Source organism: Etheostoma cragini, chromosome 6, assembly GCF_013103735.1.
Source record: "Etheostoma cragini isolate CJK2018 chromosome 6, CSU_Ecrag_1.0, whole genome shotgun sequence".
Lineage (NCBI taxonomy): Eukaryota > Metazoa > Chordata > Actinopteri > Perciformes > Percidae > Etheostoma > Etheostoma cragini.
Genome location: NC_048412.1, coordinates 26,137,771 through 26,160,371, shown reverse-complemented (window position 1 = coordinate 26,160,371; position 22,601 = coordinate 26,137,771). Strand labels below are relative to the sequence as shown.

Below are 22,601 nucleotides of genomic sequence, written 5' to 3'. Positions count from 1 at the left end.
CCCCCCCCCCCCCCCCAAAAAAAAGCAAGCATTTGTCCTTGCAGCAACGTCTGTGTCAATGTATTTTCCTGCATACGGTTTATCATACAGAATATGTTGCCAAATTAGCATGATAACAAAGGGTTTATATTATTAAGTGTAATAATAATAAAATATGAAGATTACTGTAAACTCATCGTTGTCCTCCACTGTCCTCTTTCTGAGAGTGCTCTTTTTTGAAAGTGCTCTAGCCTATTTGTGATTATGAATCAATGTACTGGCATTGCTTATGAGGGCCACACCTTTCTCCTCATCATCTGCTTGCAAAATCCATCCCATACCTGGAGGATTGCTATGGCAACAGGTTGCCAGTAGCGACTACATCCCTGCCTGTGAGTCTGCGGGGATGAGCGGCGCGTCAGGACGAGAAGAAAACAACAAGCGGAACAGCAGAGGGTTTGGTCTGCGCGGGCTCAGTCAGCACAAAAAACTGAAAAATAACCCGTGTCAGGCTTTTTTTTTCTGTCATAAAGTGAGGAGCCCCGCGGTCTGCGAGGACGGGTCGTTGTTGTTGCTTCGAGTCCGGAATCAGAAAGGTCGGATCTGCCAGGATGGAGAGCCACCGCTGACGGAGACTCCCGAGCGCCACTGATAACAACAGGTTAGTGTTTACAGACTGGGGCACTTCCACCTGCAGCCGATGCTCTCACGACCACATCCCCCTTCACCTGGAAGCCTTTCCCCCCCAAATATGTGCTTTCTGTGGCTTGATTTTGCGCTGTGGAGGTGTGAAAGGTGTCTTCAGACGCACCGGGGAGGAACGAGATAGTGTTTGGAAGCGTTTTGATGCATCCACGTGTGCAGCGGGGTGTCCGGCTGCCTGAGTGTGTGTGTGTGTGTGTGTGTGGCTCATCATGCAACCTGCCGGCTAATTACAATGTAACGCTGACAACGTGCAACTGGTTTGGAGCCAGATTTATTTACAGAAAATATGCAGGTTTTACAGCATATTCATTGTGTCTACCTTTGAGCACAATTGGATGCGATGCTCCTGGATGGATCAGACTAAAGAAAAAATAGCCTAAATTATTCATACTCTTATCAGCATCTCTTCTTGCATTTATTTATTTATTACATGCATATTTCTGCATACAGGCTAACTTATGGCGTCATATTTACACCTCAATGAGTAATGTTGTAACGTTTAACCCCTTTTCCTCCTTGGCTTGCATTTCTTTATCTAGTCTACAGATATGTACACTTTATAGAAAAGGATTTAAAGGAAGTTGAGTTTAAAATTTTAATTATAAGATGAGTATTAGCCTATCATATTTTAATGACTATTTAGAGAGGCTACATTTTCAAATGTTTGCTGTGTCACTGGATTTGTCCCTAAAAGGTTTGCATGTGTTGGTTTATTTCTCACACACACAGACAGCATGTAGTGAAATGCCAAATGGCATTCTCTAAAGATGCTAAAAGATGTGGAGAAACAAACAGTAACCAATCAACATTAAAAGCAAATATGTAGCTTCTAATATGTTTGAGTGTTGGCTACATCTCTGCATATAGAATATTGTAATTGTAATATAGTCTATTGTGTTTTTGTTATAGATAAGGGTTGTATTGTATGTATTTGTACATTACACAACTCATAGTGGCCATTCAACAGTCCTTTATTAACACAAGATATTTTAAATTGTGAAATGATTGACTGATGCTGGAAAATAAAGTCCAATAATTCATCATAACCACTTAATTTCACCACCTCTAAAGCATTTTGAATTCTCCAATTATTCATAGTCATCTCTGACTCACACACACACACACACACACACACACACACACACACACACACACACACACACGGTCTGCAGGTTAGATCAATTTTCCAACAAAATCTGCTTCATTTCTAAATTTGGCTCCATGTCACACTCACTTCCTTGTCAATTTCACACTCTGTTTCTGGCGTTGTTTCATCCCGTCACCACAGCAACCGTCACTGATGCTATACACAAGATGCTGATTTAAATAACCCAGGCATTTATGTAATACTGGTCACTTTCTAAAATCAGACATCTGTATTTGTGTCATCTGAAGGCTTTTTATGGACTTCAGAAGTCTTTATTTTTTTCCTGAAATGCAACTGCTCGTGATCAAAGTACGCAGATGGGCAGATAATATGACATTTCAACATCTGAGGTCTCGTTCTAAAATGGGAAGATCTCTTTCCAAACCTGTCAAAGGAAAGCTTAAAAGTTCAGCATTTCTCTATCTTAAGAAAAGCTCTAAACTCTGAGTACTTAGTCAAAGAGCTTCTGATCGTGTAACTGTTGGGAGTCTTTGATGTGCATTACATAAGCTGCTAACCAATGGCAGATGGGTTTCTGGCCCAATAGGGCTAATACTAATAGCCTTGCAGTGTCTTTGGAGGAAAGAAGACAAGATTATGATTTTACAGTAAACACTGATGTAAAAGCAGAGGACAAAGAAAAACAGCCCATTTTCTATCATTTCTCACGGCGACGGTAATGAATCCCTGCTGTGAAACATCTTATTTGAGTTTTAAGTGTAATGGATTACAGGCTGCTCAGCGAGCCAGGGTTGACAGCTGCGGCTTTTTTTTCTGTCTTTTTCATCTTGCCTACAGAGATTTTTATTTTTTAAAATTTTCTTTAGGCAGAGAGAGAGAGAGAGACGGCTCTCTTGCCTGTCTTGTCACTTCAAGCAGCGTCATAACACCCAGTCCCCCTCCCAAGTGATTGTCAGTCACTCTGGCGGCTCTTCACACTAGCTGGAGCGTGACCGAAGCACACAACCCGAGAAACATCAGAGTTAAGGTTATGTTCACATTTCTTCAGAGGCAATCAATAATCTGGTGAGGATTTAAATGATCTTAAAATGATTGGTGGAGCCAATTCAGCAAAGTCATTCTATTACATTTTTTAATTAAATTTCATTTATAGTATAAAATCGTAACAAAACTTATCTCGAGACACTTTACAGATAGAGCAGGTCTAGACCAACCCTATAATTTACAGAGACTCACCAATTACTGTAATTCCCCTAGTAGCAAGCATTGAATGCAACATGGTGAGGAAAAATTTCCTTTAAGGGAGAAACAAATGGAAATTATAGTCACAATAAAGATTATGGAACTATGACTAGAAATAGTTGTTGTAATTGCAGTGTACCGCAGGGCGTAGCAGGGCGCAGCAGGGTGTGTCGGGGCATAACAGGGCGCCTAGCAAGACCATAACGACAGCAGCAACAAAATTAAAGCAAGTAAAGCCAGGGCCACACAACACAACACAACACACTGGGTCTTTCTTTTTCTTAATTTTGGTCGTGTTTGCTTTTTTGGTTATGAGATTTTACTTGACAACAAAACTCTTAAGATCTGTGGTCGCAGCTCAGGGCTACAGTGGAGTTTATGAGGACAAGCAACACAAGAAGTCAGCCAATCAGACTATGGAGGGAAAAACAAGGGTGAATGGTTACATTTCCTTAATTGGTCCTCTGTTGTAATGTGCGCTCAGTTTCCAGAGCTACTCTCTGCTTCAGCTTCAACTTCTTGTACTTATTGCACTTATCTGCACGCACATTTTGTCATTACAATGGACAATTGTAAAGGGCATTTGGGTATGTTCACTTGAACTTCATATCCATTGTGTAGATTATTCAGATGTTCCTCTTCTCTTTTGCTTTTTTTCTTGTTAATTTAATCATCAAAATGAAACAAGAAAGAGAAAAACCACTTTGGTTGAGCTGGCTATCATTAGTCAATATGCAACCATAGATTTTCATTTCAAGAAACCACAAGTCAAAACATTTGGGAAACTTGTTAATTTGCAGTAACTGCATCTTACTGCTTATGTTGCTTGTTCTGATAGAACTTACTGTTACTGTGTGATGGAACAATGCCCTCAGAACTCCAATTAAGTTGGGGATCAAATGGGATTCATGTCCCGACCTATAGAAATCCTTTAAGCAGGAAAAACCACCTTAGAGAAGTCCACCTTAGGTTTAAATTATACGATGCTGTGTGCAGTGCTCCTTTACTGTACGATAGAAAAAAGACAAATTGTAAAATTGGTTTGCAGCAATCAATCTGAGAGTTTCCTCAGCAGGAGAGGAGACATAAAGATGAACAGTGCTCGTGGCTGTTGTGTGATTGATGACTTTACCTCCAACTCTCTTTGTAGAACAGACGAGCCAGCGGTCTTCTCCAAATTAAATGTATTTGGCATCTTTTTGCCAGAACAAATGATCCACACAGAAGGCTGCAAGCTGTTCTTCCTGTTCAAAGTCACTCATGTGAAAATTGCGTCCAATGCTACGGGAGCAATTACTGTCCCTCCTCAACACATTGCTATTTCAAACCTGTGTAACATGCCAGGGGCCCCAAGGCAAAATGAGATGCTGGGCCCCTGTTAAACCCCCATTTCCCAAACTTTTTGGGCATTGTAACTTAAGTTACAGTATTATTGTCAACAAATCCCATTGAAAACTAAAATCAACGTTAGTCCATCTCTCAAAACCTTCCGACTTCCTAACCCTGTTTGTGGCTCTCAGCTCTAGGCCCATTAGTTCCTACTAAAGATGTAAATATTTTCACAAATGCACTTTTTATTTTACCAAAAGGCTCAGCAATTTCCTCAAACAGATGGGCACTGTAGTTTCTAGCAAAAAAACAGGAATAAATAGTCCATTTGTTTGGGACTATTTTCAGCAGTGGATTAATCCAAATTGGGTGCGCTAGGCAGTATTTACAGCAGCAGGGCTGTGTGTGTGTGTGTGTGGGTGAGATTGACTGCAGGAACTTGTCGCAACAGTGTGGCTCACTGATGCTTTTTTAATAGTTTTTGGACAACAATGGAGCTCTGTGGTGCAGAGGGAGAAGATATTTCAGGCTTTGATACACACAACACTGTGAAGAAGAGAAATTCATTCACTTTTGGTATTTTAATGGGATTGGTTGACAATGAGACGAATACAGTATATCACAAGCTTTATCCTTTGAACACACATTGATTTAGTAATATATGAATCTGCACCTTTCAACCACAAACTGTGTTTACGGTACACTGCTACAAGACAGACTTATTTGTGTAGCACTTTTCATCCATATAAAGTGTAAGGTAACACTATGAGGAAGGATTAGAAATAGATGCAAACTCCAACTTGGTATTCACCAACATAGATAAAAAGTAAAACTGGCTAGAATGCATGGAGAAATAGACAGATACCCAAATTCACTGTTCAAAACTATATGGTGACATTGAATATTAATTGCTGATGCAGACTGGTTGAATAGTAATTTAGTGCCTTGGAGACAGATTTGGAGACTTCAGAATAACAAGCTGTGGTTTAATGAAGCCAGAGACATATCTACCTCCAGAGAAGTGTTGCTTCCAATAAATGTTGTATAACTAAAACTCCATTGTGCCAATTCACACTCCCTGAGCTGCAGAAATTGAAGGCCAAAAGAGTCCCCTGAGCCATCTCTACTCACAGAGCAGGCGATTTGCCTGAAATTCCAAAAATAAACTCTGAGAGCCACTTTGTTCTGAAGTCACATTTTGTTTCATTCCTCTCTTCTCTTTAAAGTCTTTAGATTTGAGATTTTTTTCTGTTTCTACAATTACATTAAAGAGACATTTTGTTAACTTAAGTCCAGCTCTGTGTCATGGCAGCGTGGGTAGTGTGTGCAGATGAACAATGTGTGGCTTCTCTCTGTGATTGCTGCGCATGGCGCTCCTAGGAGCAGCGCAGAGGAGATTTGTTGAGAAGACGTAGGATGACAGAAAACACGTCACCCAGGTCCTCTGAGATCCGCAAGAGGATGTGAAACATATTGATCTCGGCAGACCTACGCTTCTCCAAGCTCTGTCCACTGGTGTCAACACACTGCCCACATGAAGTTGGCACAGAGCTGGACTAAAATCGTCAAAGCATCCCTTTAAATTTATATATTTGTTTGCAGTTTTATCTGTCATACCACAGAGGACACAATCTCCTGTGTAATGGATCTCCTGTTTGGATTCTCTCACAGGTCTTATCCACTGAGCACATCTTCCCCTTCAAAATCTTTAAGCAACCAACAAAGAGCTGGAGCCGAGACGGTCAAACATGGATGTGCCCAGGATGGCTGAGGGCCTCTTCAGCAGTACGCTGTCCTCGTCAGGCGGCGGCCATCATGTGTCTTCCTACCTGACGCTGGAGCAAAAGGCCGCTTTTGTCTTTGTGCTGCTGCTCTTCATCTTCCTGGCCCTGCTCATTGTGCGCTGCTTCCGCATCCTGCTGGACCCCTACCGCAGCATGCCCTCGTCCAACTGGACAGACCACACCGAGAAGGACACGTTCGATTACCGCATCGTCTGAGGAGCCCTGAGCGTGCATTACCTTTACACAAATTAGAGAAGAAAAAAAAAAAAAAAGACTGATTTGAAGTTTCAAGAGCACTTTGGCCCGAAGAACAGGTGACTGCCAGTTCACCAGGAAAACAACAGCAAGTTCAGAAATCTTCTGAAAGTTTGACAGAAAAGAATTTCGATGGCAGATTGTCGTCGAAATGAGCGCTAACCAGAGTTCAACAGCTTCTCCCTGCCAAATCTGAAAATTCTCAACTGTCACAAGAAAACCAGAACTATGCTGCAAAGGTTATTGAGCAAACCTTCAGTCCAAATGATGCACCAAAACCAGTTAGGGTTACCCATGACTTTCATTCCCTTCCATCAGTTCCCTTGTGGACTACCTCGTTCCTCCTCCTCCATCTCGTGTGTGGAAGACTTAGTGTTTTCTCACATCTCTCACAGGGTCGAATATCTTTTGAGGTCCAAACAGTTTGATGATAACAGTGTTTACATCTAATCATGTTTACGTCCTTAGAACATTTATTGATAATGTAGACAATCAGTGTTTTAAAATAGTCAGTGAAAAACGAGTTACTAGTTGAGGTCTTTTGATTTTAGCGTATTGTGTCTTAATTTGTGGACAGACAAGAGAGGTACAAAAGCCTGCTATGATTCAAGCGAAGATCAATTTTATGCCTTATGTCTCTGTCAGATATATTGGTGGTTGTTACCTTTTAGACTGTTGGGTTAAACTGGTATCAAGGTCTTAAAGCAGGTTAAATAATCACAAAGAAGGAAACTGTCGTGGAAAAAGTTCTCCCTTTAAGGTTTTGTAAGATAGGTGAGAGCTGCGAGTAACTAACACTGTTCTTTGTGTGTGTGATACAAACCAATTTGTCCTTTAAGTCCTGGAGGGCCCTTCAGTGTCCACGTCTTTTATGGTGTCGACAGCCAAAAGAGGTAGTGAAGAAAACGTTTACTGTGCTGTACCGTGTGCCTAATTTGAAAAAAAGGTTGATGTTTTAGGAAAAAGAAAGAACGTGGGTTCAAATGTCTCTTCAAATGTAGTTTTTTTTTTAATTTTTGTGTAGCGCCCATTTAAAAAACAAACTTTAACAGCATTTTACTGCCTGCAGTTGGTATATTGACAGTTGGTGTGCCAGATCTGCAGAGTGTTGATGATGAAGATGACGAGGCATTTTCACATCAAACCCTTTACAAACTGATGTGGCTCTTTTGTCGGGCAATTTTTCAACTGTGCGCCTTATAGTGTAGACTGTTTACAGTATCGTAGGTAGCGGAGACGCTGGAAATCAGCCAACACTGATGCGACTGTGTCTTTGCACTTCACAGAGATGTCATCCACCCTGCTAAATAAAATAATAAGGAAAAAAAAAACGTTCCCCGTTCTTGTTCCTGCCGGGACAGGAAATGAACTCGGACCCTTTCGGCGACGTATGATGTGCTTGTGATCTGCCGTGGCCTTTTCCTACCTATCGCAGATGTTGTGCTGAGGTGATGTGTCCCCGACCCCCTGCGCATGTAGTATCCGTGCATGATAAATGGTGAAGCGCTTTGATCCTGATGTTGTAGCTGTGGGTCAGTTGCTCAAGCAGCTATTTCTTGTCTGTACTTGGGCCTTTTGTTTCAATCTGTTTTACGCCTGGAGCCACTGTTCTTTTTCTAATAAAAATGATCAGAGTGCACAACTGCCTTTGAATGTGTGTGTTTTTTTTGTCTTTAATTTCTTTAGGTTCATTCACCATGCAGTAAGTGGCAGGTGTTAAAGACAAACAAAGAATGGATGAGAGAAACATTCTTCCAAGCCACATTGCCCTTTTCAAGGCGGCCATATGTGCCGGAGGCCCAATACATTCTTTTCCCATTTTATCAGCAGCTGGCAGCAGTAGCCAGCAGGTGTCTCGATTGGTTTTCTGTGAACCCAGCCACTTTGTCTGGCTACACACACAACACACACACACACACACACGTCTCCAGGCTCCAGGCCCAGTTTGCTCTTTGAGTTGAGACCCTCCAGAACGCCATGCAGAATAACAATCTTCTCTCTGACACCGACGTTGAATATGTGTATATGCAATCATCGGCTGCACACCTCCCAGAAAAACCTGCATCATTTCTCACATTGAAGCACGACGTGAATAGATTGACTCATGTGTGCATTTGTTCTGTGTTACTTAACAATTTTGCTGATATCACACATCCACAGGTTTTATTTATATATTTCTTTCTTTTTTTTTTGAAGTAGGGCCAGGGAGCTGAGCGGATCAGAATTTTAAATGCGAACTGATCCCACAGAGGAGAAATGTGCAGTCTCTGCTTTTTGGATTATTATGTAAGAGACAACCTACGTCTTCACCGAAGCCTTTTCACTGTTGGCTCATTTTTAAAAGTCCAAATAGTGTTGTGAATGTCATCCTCAGCCGATAACAGCTGTAATGTGAAAGCAGAACTAAACGTGCCTTTGCATTTGTTCCTACAGAAATCTGCTCTTGATTAATGCATGCTGGCAGGCAGGAAGAAGAAGCCAGCTTGTTACCTGAGCAGCTGTTACCAGTGAAGACAATCTGTTGAGATGTATAAAACACCATCTGAGAATAAGGTAGCCTATATGGATTGGGTATCCATAGTTTGAAAATAATCCCATTTCTCCATTTTACCCCTTACCCCTTACCCCCACCCCTTGGTTTCAAGGGCCAAGGGTAGGGGTGAAAACACACCCCCATGAAATGGGACACCACTTGGTTACATCACCATACAGTATTGATCACACACTTCCAAGATGTCGTCTCTGTCTGTCAAATGCGTGGGTTTTGACAACAGTGTCATGTGCATTTATGTATTAACGTATTTAATGTTCACTTTGTTGGTGCAGAGGACGATGTTATCTGGGTAGTACTTAGGTCTGTTTGCAATACACATGTGTGTACACACACACACGGTGTGTTGTGTATCTGTTTCAGTTATCACCGTTTTGAATGTCATTGATGTTCAGAAAAAACATTTTGCTAACGAAAATCTGTCTTTATTGCCCAATAAATTACACATAACAGGCAAAAACATTACACTAAATATATTGTATTACAGAACCATTATCAACTATTAGAACCATATCTTACATGTCACACACATGAAAAGGCACTAAAATTTATAAAACTTAGAAAAAGACAAAAGACTTGAAATCAAGAATGATCCTGACATGAAAGTTTTATCAGCCCTCCTGAAACCTTTGCTTATGCAAAAATACTTTTAGTTTTTACAAGTGTCACCCAAGGGTTTTGACATTCTGATTATTTTGAGCGATAAATCAAAATAGAAACAAATCATTTTGAAATGAAAGCATTCATTTTCTGTCCCCGAAATCTCATTAGCTCATGCCAAGCAAAGATCATAATCTGACCAAAACACGCCCTAACACAGCAAGTGGGAGCTGCGTCACAGAACATGACCATCATGGATCGATATCACAGTCATGCTTTATGCAACATGACTCACATAGAAGAAAGCCTTTGATTATTGAATTATTTTAATTCTCTGTTGTGTGCCCCTTAAGCTGAATTTATTCCCCTCCCAAGCATCCCATTTCACTATTCAGTTCCTCCAGTTAATTTTATGGTCTCTGAACAAGTTGAAAGGGACTGTTCCTTTGTGAATGTGTGCAAGAGGACATGAGGAAGGGGACTACTGATATTAATTGATTTTTGCAGCGATTCTTCTTATTCCCGAATGCCGGTGACGTTTACAATAATCTGTCACCGATTTTACTGAATAGTGTTAGGCTTCAGGGAACATTGAGACCACAGAAAAGATGATCATCAGCATTATTCAAAGCTGATTCAGGTCTGCACTTTCAGAGAAATATTGGAAAAACTAGTTAGATCTGAGCCAAAGTCTATTTTCTGGCCCCAAAGATGCCGCTATGTGGAATATGGAGGGATCAGCAAAGTGATTACCAATTTAAGTGGATGATTTTGGCAATCCATCCAATAATAGAAAAGTCAGAGGATCACCAAAGCCAGTAAGATTCATCCTCTGAGGACCAGGAATGTCTAGACTAATTTGCATGGCCATCCATTGTGTCATTTTTGAAGATATTACAATGGTGGGCTGACAGATGGACATTGCCATCCCTGGAGCGCAGCATGGCTGGCTAAAAATAGCCATGACCACCTCGCTGACACAGTCTCATCAACAGTATTAGCCTTAGAATGCAAGAATTAGTTCCAAATCAGTGGAATTGTAGCCTCGAGCTCTTCAATTAAAACAAAAAAGGAACTGAAATTGTGTGCAACTGCATTATAAAAAGGTTAAAGCATTTTTAAGGGTGATTCTAAAGATGAGAAAGTAAACTAGCCAGTCTCCTCAGGCAGGTTGTTCGGAGCCTCGGGCCCTGACAGATGAGATGCTGTCAGGTTCCTGGTCTCTCTGGGACAGCCTGAGGCACCCTGTCAGGTGATGTCAGGCTATAAGAGAGTGCTCATACAGCGTTCAAAGCTCTATAACATAGCAAGGACTGGGACATGAAGTGCTTTTAGGATAACTATGGTTGCGATGTGATCTTGTCTCCTCTCTCCTACGTCTTAAAGCCCTTAAAGTATCTCAGAGGAAGATAGCCGTTCAAGCACTCGCATCAAATACAGCCACTCTCTCCCACTGCTTTTAAAGGGCTTTGCTACGAGAGCCGAGTGCTATGATATTTTTCACCACAGCGTCCGACTTTTGGCCACTGGGAGCGTCCCAGTTTAATGACATTCATTCACATCATTGCTGATGACCACCGAGAGCTACACTGGAGCAGCTTGAGGAAAAATGCTTCCACCGGCTGCAGTACAAAGAGAATATTGGCACATTTAAATAAATTCACAGGTGTGTAATCTATGGGGGGGGGGGGGGTCTTACTTAGCTGCTCTGCAAAGCGGAGGAGGGTCTGGTGAGTCCACACAGCCTTCCGGGATGGGAGAAAAACATGCTCTGGTTTGATGGCATTTCTTTAAACCAATCACAATCATCATGGGCGGTGCTAAGCTCCGCATGGAGCCACGGTAAAATAGTTGTGCGGGAGAAAAGATTGGACAGATAGTCTAGTCTAGCTAGCTGTCTGGATTTACCCTGCAGAGATCTGAGGAGCAGTTAACCAAAGTTAACCTTTAAGTTAACTTTCGTCCCTCCCAAATTGATAAATCTGTTGCTCCTCTCGAAAAGAAGATGATGAAGCAAAAGAAAGTAGTACCTTGGTATAACTCACAAATTAAAACAAATGTCGCGAAAACTTGAAAGTAAATGATGTTCCACCAAACTGAAAGAATCTTGTTTAGAATGGCAAGACAGTCTGAAAATGTATAGGAAGGCCTATTACTCATCATTAACAGAAGAAAATAAGAACAACCCAAGGTTTCTTTACAGTACTGTAGCCAGGCTGACAGATAGTCACAGCTCTATTGAGCCCTCTATTCGTACAGCTCTGAGTAGTGATGACTTTATGAGCCTCTTTAATGCTAAAATTATAACAATTAGAGATAAAATTCATCACCTTTTGCCCTCAATTTCTAACGGTTCACCTTTAAACTCAGTAGCATTAGAAAGAACAACAAAACCTGACATGTACTTAGACTGCTTCAGTCCTAGAGACCTTCAACAATTAATGTCAAAGGTCTCTTCACCTAAGCCATCTACCTGTCTCTTAGACCCCATCCCAACGAGGCAACTTAAAGAAGTGTTACCCGTGGTTAACGCTCAATCACTAGATCTGAGCAATGTGTCTCTATTAACAGGTAATGTACCGCGGCCACATTAGGACACTATGGGTCCTAATAACGTTCCCTTGGCCCTGGAATTAAGCTAACTCCATATCATCACATAGCCTTCACCCTACCTAGAGATCGGCATGGTGTTATTTCAGTTAGCTAAATAGCTGATTTGATTTGCATTGAGAGATGATCTTATGGAGAGTTCCCCATGTCTAGCTTACCCCGCCCCCAAGGTTACGCCCTTGCAAATTATCATTTTACATGCAAATAATGATGAGTAAGTGTTAGGATCTTGCTATACATGAAGATATAATGTCAACTGGGCAGAAATAAAGAGCAGAAATATTTATTGAAATGTAACTGTATTTTTTTAATATATTCCACATGTAAAACTATTCTGCGTTATTAAATACTATTGTTTACATTTTAGTTTCCAAAACTAACTGTACCTCTAATTATAAAGCAAACCAACCACAAAAATTAATGAGTACACACTTTATTGCCTCAGTGACAAAAAACAGACACAAAATGCATCACATAATTACATTTTACAAACTTGTTGTGTCAAAAAATAAGAAGCTCTGATGAATAAAGCCCTGAAGTGCAAACATGTAAACAAACGTTCCCTGACATTTTCAATAATAAGATGAGCTGTGAGTTAATGAAAAAACAAAAAAACAATCAAATTCAAAATCCCCAAACTGGCTCTGTAATCGTGTCCTTGTGGAAAATGACCCTAATTAAAGATTAACTATCTTTATCCCTGCACTCATGATTTTGGTCATACACATCTCCCAACAGACGTGTGTGAAAATCGTCATGTAGACAAACAACATTAAAACGCCATTTTACGTCTAGTTGTTACTCGTATTACATCAATAATATTACACAGTAAATAACTGAGTGGACGGTGGCTGAGTAGCTAAAGTCTAGTATTTTAAAAGGTCACAAGTTTGATTCCCCAGAAAAGACAGGGTGTGTTGAGCGATGCATTCTGTTGTAGTGTCCTTGAGAACCACAGCGGGCTCCTATCTGCTCACTGCAGGTCACCCTGGATAAGAGCTCATCCATTGCTCTCACTGTAATTGCTTCTTGATTATCTTTGACTGTACCATGTGGCTTCACTGAGGCACATTCACTGTGTGACACATCACAGTCTGAGCGTCCACCCAAATCCTGCCATAAAAAAATGTATGTAAACTTTGAAATACAACACGGAACAATGAAGGTACTAACTAATGGTACGCGTCCACTGTGGCGTGGCAGGGGTTGCCCAGCTTCGCCGCATTGGGTGCTTATGGTGGCTAGTCACTAGCAGCTATCTATTTCTCTATAATGACCACTGGCAAGCAAAGAAAACACGCTACACCCTCCTACAACCGCTATGGCTGCACCTGATTGGACACCCACTTCACATGGGAATGTCGGCTCCCAAATTTAAAAACAGAACATCATAGCCGCTCGTTTGGAAACTTTCTCTAATTTTACGAAAATGGTCCACCGAAATAGTATGCAAGAATTAAGCTACAGCTGCTAAATCTGTTTTCATTTTAGATCACCAACGGACAGTTTAAAACATGTTTCTGGGATTTCAAAAGCAGCGAGTCGAGCCGGACTTCCCCTGATTTGGATAAAGTAGCCTGGATTCAAAATTATGGAAATGAGGAGCGGGCAACTTGTCGCCCCGTTTCTCTAAAGTGGCCGCGGCGCTATGGGAATGCATTGTGAAGCTGTTTACTTGGAAATGCCGATTTCCAGTGGACAGGTACCATTATAAAGGTGAAATCTTTAGCTAGTACTATACCTAGCTCAGCTACCATTCAGTTGGGCGGGGGGTGGGCTGGTCATGACATTACAGGTGATCCCAGAGCTATGAAACACAAAGAGATAAAGTAGTGAAGAACTGAACATTATCCAAAGTCCATGATGCCAAAAATGTCCTCTCCAGGCTCAGTGTGTGCCTAATGTAAAGTCCTATAGACCTTTTCTAATGGAATCCTATTGCTAGGCAACAGTCTGGCCTCTTGTTAACTTCCTGTCAGTTGATGTCATTCACATACATTACAACAGGAAATTAACTTGGGGCCATTATGTTAATGTTTACTGTGAAATGGTCTATGAAGTCATGTCAATCTAGTCTTCTTGATGTTTGTGTCACATGAAAACCTGGACATATTTACAAAAAGTCTTTGTGTTTACAAAAGGTTATAAAATCAGTTAAATAGATGATCACAAAACATGTCAGCTAGTGTCTGCGTCCACCTCTGCCTCTCCCTCTCCTTCTACCTTGGCCTATCTGACGGGGGGAAGCCTTGTGTGTTTCCTCTCTACCATCGACCTCCACTTCCAGCTCCCGCTCATTCACAAGAATCTCATCTTCTGGAAGGAAGATGACCTCTTCCCCCTCCTCCAAGTTTTGCCTCTCCCCTTCTTTTGTTGCAGCTTCCTGTGTCGTCTCTAGCTGCTCCTCTACCAACACCTCCTCCTCCTTCTGCTGCTTCGCTGTAGCGCCGTTGTTTAAGGTAATGGCTGTTAAGGTGATGGCGTTGTTGATGCTGTTTTTACTGGTTGCTATGGCCTGCTCCAGTTTAAGGCGATACTGCTCGGCCTCCTGCTCCTTCTGCAGGAGCTGCTGCTGATACCCCTCAGCTTTGAGATTGGCTTCCTGCAGCTGCCGCTGCAGCTGCTCACGACTTTCTTTCACCTTCTGTAAATGTAAAAAAATATATTAAAAAATATTCAAATATATAGGAACTTCCCTTAAAGGTGCCGTAGAACTGTGAAGATCCAAGACATAGCCAAAGAATTTGGACAGCTTGAAAAAAAAAATCATAAAGTTTAAACAGTTATAAAGATATATGTACCTAGGTACCTCTGGCTTACCTTGTCTTTTAGGCCGACGTGATTGGCTGAGAGGTCTGTGCTCCTCTTGCGTTTGGGCGTAGCCTGCTGAGGATCCTCGACCACCACCTCCTCTGTGATTGCGCCGGTTGGCAAAGCCACCACTGCATCGGAGAACAGGAAAATGTCAGAGGAGGGTCAGTGCAGAGCTATGAACACGGTTTCCGTGTGTTGCAATCTCGGATTGTGTGTGTGTGTGTGTGTGTGTACAGGTAGTTCTGCCAGACCTATTCTATCTTTTTATGCAAAATGTCATTGTGTGGTTCCCTGTCTGATTGATTGGGTTTCATTTCAGAAACGCAAGTGTAGTTTCTTTTTACATTATCTTTAAAAGCTCAGAATTAGGAGTTCTCTTTTTCCTATACTTCTGTCTTTGATTTAGTAACGTCCACCTACCTGTACTTACAACAAACAACTTTACTGGCTTTCATTTGCTCTTTTTCTCCTTGAGACCCGGCTTGTACTAAGGTTTTAAATATTTAGACATCATTTCTGAATGAACTTTGAAAATCGTTTTCTTGACATCCAAAGATGACAAATAGTTCCAAGAGGCTAATTTTCCTGTTTTGTATATTCTCCCATCACATATATCCCATTTAACAAGCAGCTTTTTCCCAAAATGCAAGTAACTGCAAACTGCAATCTAGTCTGTACTAGTCCCAGGCGCTATAAATGTGCCTCTGTTTTGTGTGAATTCACCACAGCGTGTACAGAATTATAACACTCTAATTAGCTGATTGCTAATGGGTGTATTGTTTTTTTAGTTTTTGTTGTTATAGTAGTACATTTTTAGAAATGATCTGTGTTTTATGATGTCAGTGCATCCCAGTTCGGTCCTGGTCAGTTTTCGAGAGCACCTTTGTGTTGCCCACTCACTCTGCTGCCCCTGCAGGGTGAAGATGTACTGCTGGCCCAGGGACGCTGGCTGCATGTTGCCGTGTTGGTCCGTCACTATGGTAATGACCCTTTGCCCACCGTCGCCCACCACGTGCTGAAAGGTTGCTTCCACCGACTCGGCAGCCATGACGTCCTCTGACTTGCCTGCAGACAACAGTAGGTTTGTATTGTTAGATAACAGGCGTCGCCTAGGACCACTGCCACATTATGATGCCGTACAAAAATAAAATCAAGGCCGGTAATCTTACACAACCACAGAGAAGACAAGGAAAAGGATTCCAATTTGCACATTTTCAAACTTTCGCTGGATGGTCAAAGACATTTCTAAATGAACACGGTTGCTACCGAGAGGCTAATGTTTGTTGTCTTATTCTGTCAGAAATGTGAGGATACATCCAATAAAAAGAGTGAATGGGTCCCTTTTCCAGTTCCATTCATTGGTAATTCATTACTTTGTTGTCTTTATCTCAGGCATCAGGGTTATTCTTCACAAAATAAGATGGCAGTGGAGGAAGAAGTAATCAGTTTCTATTAAAAGTACTAATACCACTCTGTAAAAATACTCTGTTACAAGTCCTGCATTGAAAATGTTACTGAAGTGAAAGTATTCATGCATCAATATCAATCAGTCAGTATCAGGACAATTAAAAGTTCTCAATGCAGAAAGATCCTCACATTTTAGAAACTGTTCCGTCAATCAACGCGTTTGATCGGTAAATCATTTCAGCTGGACTTGTAGGCCGTTATATTGATGGGTAGTTTAATTTGTATTAAAACATGTGTTTTGTGTGCAAAAGTCTTAATGTGTAAAGTAACTAGTAGCTAAACGTAGAACCTGGCATGAAAAGAAAGTAGTAACTACACAAGTACAACTACAGTACAAGTGCCTCTAATTTGTACTTAAAGTACCCATGACATGAGAATTTCACTTTATGAGGTTTCTTAACATTAATATGAGTTCCCCCAGCCTGCCTATGGTCCCCCAGTGGCTGGAAATGGTGATAGGTGTAAACCGAGTCCTGGGTATCCTGCTCTGCCTTTGAGAAAATGGAAGCTCAGATGGGCCGATCTGGAATCTTGACCCTTATGAGGTCATGAGGGGCAAGGTTACCTCCCCTTTCTCTTCTTTGTCCGCCCAGGGAATTTGGCCCACCCATGAGAGACATCATGGCTCCTCTTCAAAAGCTCCAGACTCAGACATGGCACATACTAAGGAAAGCTCATTTTGGGACTGGCACTAGTGGTTGTAATTTTGCACCAATTTTGGGAGGGAGACTTCGGATACAGTATTAGGGGACCACTAAGGTCTATATAAAATTATCCAAAGAGCACCATGTCACGGGACCTTTAAGTACAACACTTAAGAGAAGGTACTTGGTTACATTCCACCCCTGGATTTTGGCAAATTAATTCTTGTTCTATAACTGTCTGCCATTTTGTTTCTATTCTAGATCGTCCAGTCCAGGGAGTCCAGTCCAGATCTTTCTTAATGTGTTGTCAAATATGATATGTCTCTTGAGATAATACATTAAGTCTTTTGAGGTTTCTTTTTTCCCCACCTGCACCTTGATTTCACATTGATTTTTTTTTTGTCACTTAACGTCTTTACTTTATCACTGCACCTAAACACAGCTGATGGATGCATGTGTGCTGCCTACCTGCACTGGTTTTGGTGGCAGTGACCAGGTCTGAGAGGTTGACCAGACCACCATCACGGATGATGTAGTGTGACTCTGGTGCAATGTTTACCTGGTTCTGCATGCCGTCCTGTGCACACACATATAACAGGAGCTGTGGTTACATTACATTCTGTTGCAGTTTATAATAATGTACAGTAGATGCTGATCTGTTGCATAAGAGAGTCAGAACATTTCAAATGAAATCATTTGGGATAATATTCAGCAAATATGAATTAACCCCACAATAACTAATTATTTGGCTATTTGGGAGAAGTGGAAGGGGACAAACTGTAAACAGTGACATGTACCTTCTAAGCTGATATGGCAATAATGTTATTTCACTCTCCACCTATCCTGATACATGGGCAAGCTGTGCATTGCATTTACATTTTGCAAAACTCTCGGGCATCAAATCAATCCAGGAAGAACTTTGAAATTTTAAAAACTTAAACTATATCCTAATTTCTGATTATTTTAATTGATACTTGCATGCCTTTTGGAGGGAGGAAGTGGTATACAATACAATTTCTGCTCTTTTATTACATTTTAGATGAATGTGTAACCCAATTAACAAATTACAGGCATAGGGCCCTATTTTACGATGCTGCGCATGGTTCAAAACCGCTGTACTTAGTGTCTTCATTAATCACAGGTGTGTTTTGGGCGTAACATGCAATAAACCCATCAGTGTCATCTTCCATTCCCTTTAAAAGCCAGGTGCGTTTGTACCTTGGCACATTGCTATTTTGATGGCGGATTTGCACCTTCATATTTTTATGTAATGTTATGTTGTGTGCTGCTGCACTCACCTGTGTGTGTGTGTGTGTGTGTGTGACAAGCATAGTGTGCGCACTGCACGAGCCTAGGCTCATTTTACTAATTTGCTGTTAATATTCTTAAAAATAAGAATGAGATGCTTCGTCACTGACTTAAGACCAGCTTATTATTTCCCTCTGCCTCGACATAGCAATACGCCAAGAACACCTCCCTGTAAGACCACTGCGCCCATGGGTGCACAGATGGGCGCAGGTGCCTTTGCTATTTAAACTACGTGGGTGTTGGACGGGAAATTGGCAACTGAGTTGGCCTTAAACTAGCAATGACACTTACGTCAGGCTTTGTGCTGCGCCAGTTGCAAGATAGGGCCCTTAAAATAAAATACTGAAACACTCTGATGTATTAAAAAAAAGACCCTACCAACTGTTTCATCTGTCTGAAACAATGATAAAAGGTTTAAACACAAGATAAGAAAGTAGATAGCATCAGTACTCTGTAATTGAAACTAACATTTTAAGCCACTAGTTTTATTTTATTAGAAAAGAGTCACAGTTGAGCAGTTTTTGGGGCCCTGAAGAATTACGGTCGAAAGTGACAATTACTTTGAGATTCACTCCATTGATCATATGACAATTCTTTTTTTAAAGTGGCCCATTTTCCGAGCAAAGGTAATCTCGCGGTCAATATTGGATACAATGTGATGAAGGTTTAAAACCAATAGTTTCTTTTATTGTTTATCCACTGGTGATTTATTTTCAGTGTGGCGATTTCACTTGAAGGAGACATTTTATCTGCACTCGGGTGTAGGAGCCACATAATGTATGTTGTTTATGGTCTCGTTTATATTATTTATATTATCATTATTATTATTATTATTATTATTATTATTAGCTGGTAGGCGTGTTCATGGCGGCTTAAGCGGAAGTTGTTTGCTTCACCTGTTCACCTGGGTTTTTTGGGCTTTGACAGAGAGCGGATGAGTCTGGGAGCGAAAACTTTCTACTGACCGCCGCACTAACGCACTTATATCAACACAAAGTAATTATACATTTGGTAACTGCAGTACTAGTTGTATTGTACGTGTGGAGGAATAAATCATTGCAATACAACCTCGCAGCAGCACGTTGTGAGACAGCTTATAACGGGGATTCAGGCCTTTCAAACAGTGACCACAGGGGAACATTTCTCACTCATGGCCACTTGTGGGGGTTTATGTTTCATAAACATATGTCAGTGGCCTTCTGTGTGCAGCCTTCTCACATGGGGCAACCAGCTGCTATTGCTCGAGGCCCTACTATCTGTATCCTGGCTGGTTGAAGAGTCCTGTCCAGGGAGATGAGTTATCTGATGCTAACTAGAACCTCCTACGTACCACCTGAAGTCCCACAATCACCTCTGTTACATAAGGCCTTGGTAGGAGAGCATGTGGACCTTTTATAATCTCATTTTTCCAAATACTGTGTCCATTAACTTCAACATAATCATCAACCACAATTCTACTATAGTAATTATTAGTGTGGATTCTTATTGTTTTTAAAGACAAGGTCTAATCCCATCTTGTGTGAAATGGTGTCTAAATGCGGGTGTTATTGTAAGAACTGTTTGTGCAACAGGGCTGTCTGACAGAGAGATGCTGCACGGCCACTGAAACCATAGCAACGGCGGTGAGAGTCCGACTGGAGCTTTGCTAGTTGCACTTAGAAAACATGCAACCTGCTTTTAGAAATCACAGGGGCACGGTGCAAACATGTCTTTTCTCCTCATTTCCGTCTTTTTTTTTAATCTCCTCAGCTCCCACATTTATCTTCTTCTTCCCCCTCCTTTCTGTTTTCACTCTCCCCTAAGCTCTGTCCATCTTTCTCTATGCCTCTCTCACAAGCCCCTCATTTACCCATCATGTCCCCGCCTTCCTCTGTCTGTCCATCTCTCTCGCTGTTTCGCCTCTCGTCTTTATTTTAGCCTTGGCGGAAATGTGCTTCATCCCCCCCGAGTGTCTCCTGTTCTGTTATCTTGTATTGTAATTTTGCACAAAAGCGCAGACACACAAATGACCTGCCTCCACTCATCTCAGCTTTCTGTCCTCCTCCCTGCATGCCTCATCCTTCTTTTCTCTCTCAGTTGTCCGTCCTCATATCTCTTTCCCCCTCCATCAATTTTCTTCCCTTTGTTCTTCTTCCCCCCCTCATCATCTGTATCATGTCTCTTTGTCTCTTTCCCTTCTTTTATCCCTGTTTATATCTGTGTCCATCCAATCTTGTCTCTCTATTAGTGATGTCAAGAGAACCGATACTTCAGTACGTACGTTGAAAACGTGACAGTACTTGTTTTTCTAGGTACCTGAGATACAATTCTTCTGAACCTGACGTGGGCAGCACATACGCCTACAAGTGTTCTAGGCTGGCGCTAAATGCCAAAGACAAAGAAAATTTAATATTGCGTCATCTCTGTGCACGGAGCACACTGACTGCTGGAATGCAGTAAGCCTGAAGAAAACTATACTGTACATCTACGGCAATGGCTTTCACAAGTTCACCTGGAATTCTAAAACTGCAAACAAGTTTTTCTCTGCCATTGTTTTTCACATACAGCCCAACATCAAGGATAGTTGACATTAGTGCTGGTTCCAGTAGACCTCTGAATAACGTCAACATTAACCAGCTTGGTTCCATGTGAAAAAACAACGGCACGGGAAAAAAAACAAAAAACATCCTATTCTTGCTGTCTGGGAGTTCCAGGTGAACTCATGGAAGACGTTCCTGTATGCTAGCTGCACTCTACACCCAAACAGTGAGAGAAAGTTAATAATATGACACTGAAAAAGAGACACCTCATCCTCTGCCTTATCCTTATCCTGAAATACACATGATAAATAAGTACATGGGATTTATTGTTTTGTGTTTGTTTTTACTGTGGTATCAAAGTAGGTATCAAGAAACGTGGAATTTCACTGGTATTGGTACCGTGACGTCCCTACACTCCATCTCATCTGTTTGTCTGACCCTTCACATCTGATCCAACGTCTATGCCCATCCTGTTTTTCTCTCCACAGCGCTATCTGGGTGTCTTCCTCTCTCTCTCTCTTTCTCTCTCTCTCTTTCTTTCTTTCTCTTGCTCCCAGAATGTCTCTCCACATCCCCACCCTCCGTCCATCCACCTGTAGCAGTATCATCAGCTCCGTGTTGCTGGTATCCATAGCGATATCAAAGGGTGTCTTGTCAAACTTGCTGAGGCAGTGGAGGTCTGCGCCGTGCCTCAGCAGGAGCTCCGCCACCTCCCTGTGGCCGTGCTGAGCCGCCCAGTGCAGCGCAGTCATCTTCAGCATGTCTTTGGCGTTGATGTTGGCGCCGTTCTGCAAGGGTGCATGTCGCCCCCCATTGGCAAATAAAAGGGAAGAAAAAAATAAAAGAGAGGAAGACAAAAGGGACGTGATGTGAAAAGATCTCTGTGACTAGGCAGGTAGGAAAGGTGGAGTCTAACAATGTTGAAAACATGTGTAACATGGTTGTAAGATGTCATTTAAAACACATTTTTGAAGTCTCTGAAAATGCTTTTGCATTTCTGAAGTGAGAGAATAGAAAAGTTTTCCTCCATACACTTTGGCCAAGCATTATCTACTATGATAACGTGAATGCATCAGTCAAACCTTTAGGCTCACTTAGAAATTTCCATTGCACTCCATTATAGAAACAATGCCAGCTGAGATCAGTTGCATCTATTTGTTTTAACCAGGGCAGGAGTTTTTAGACTACATTATGTGCTTAGATACAGTATTTGCAAAAGGGTTCTCTAATGTTTTTCATTTAGTTTTTTTAAATGATATCAGACTAGTAAACAAAATGTGCCTTTGGAACACTGGATGAATGGTAGTGCTGATAATGGGCAATGTAGAGATTGCATTAAATATCAGCCACCCACTCAGATCAGCTGGTATCTCGAATGGAGTGGTATGTCTGAAACAGACAAACATACAGTAGATGTCTCTCCTCACCTGCGCTAACAGGTCCACTATGGTGGAGTGACCCTCTGAGGCGGCGATGTGAAGAGGGGTCTTGTCCACCTTTGTCCGGGCGTCCCTACTGACCCCGGCACGCAGCAGCACCTCGGCGGTGGAGTGATGACCGTACTGGGCAGCGAAATGCAGCGGCGATGAGCCCAGCTGGAGGAAAAAGAGGAGTGAGAGACAAACATATGTGAAGGAGCAGCTGAAGGTGATTTTTAATTATCGTTATGCAGGGAAATGTCACTTA

General features: G+C 41.6%; 2 protein-coding genes across 4 annotated transcripts in view; one reads left to right on the top strand and one right to left on the bottom strand.

Annotated features, from left to right (window-relative positions):
* Positions 1-155: 155 nt before the first annotated feature.
* On the top strand, positions 156-7,733 carry LOC117946421 (cortexin-3). Its single transcript, XM_034874562.1, has 2 exons — positions 156-640; positions 6,035-7,733. The coding sequence occupies exon 2, from the start codon at positions 6,112-6,114 to the stop codon at positions 6,361-6,363; it is 252 nt and encodes an 83-aa protein (XP_034730453.1). The 5' UTR covers positions 156-640; positions 6,035-6,111; the 3' UTR covers positions 6,364-7,733.
* Positions 7,734-12,580: 4,847 nt separating this feature from the next.
* gabpb2b (GA binding protein transcription factor subunit beta 2b) overlaps positions 12,581-22,601 on the bottom strand; it is a 13,375-nt gene continuing 3,354 nt past the window's right edge. The window contains exons 3-10 of one of the 3 annotated variants that reach the window (XM_034874561.1): positions 22,343-22,510; positions 21,509-21,703; positions 17,557-17,665; positions 15,878-16,042; positions 14,984-15,105; positions 14,387-14,807; positions 13,905-13,970; positions 12,581-13,276 (exon numbers count right to left, since the gene is read on the bottom strand). In XM_034874561.1, coding sequence (XP_034730452.1) covers positions 13,945-13,970; positions 14,387-14,807; positions 14,984-15,105; positions 15,878-16,042; positions 17,557-17,665; positions 21,509-21,703; positions 22,343-22,510 — 1,206 coding nt within the window. In that variant the 3' untranslated portion in view covers positions 12,581-13,276; positions 13,905-13,944. Of the gene's footprint in view, positions 14,808-14,983; positions 15,106-15,877; positions 16,043-17,556; positions 17,666-21,508; positions 21,704-22,342; positions 22,511-22,601 lie in introns of all 3 variants that reach the window. The other 2 variants (XM_034874560.1, XM_034874559.1) reach the window with 2 other exon arrangements.

Coding starts and splice junctions, on each gene's coding strand:
- LOC117946421 (XM_034874562.1), top strand. CDS start 6,112: ATGGATGTGCCCAGGATGGCTGAGGGCCTCTTCAGCAGTACGCTGTCC.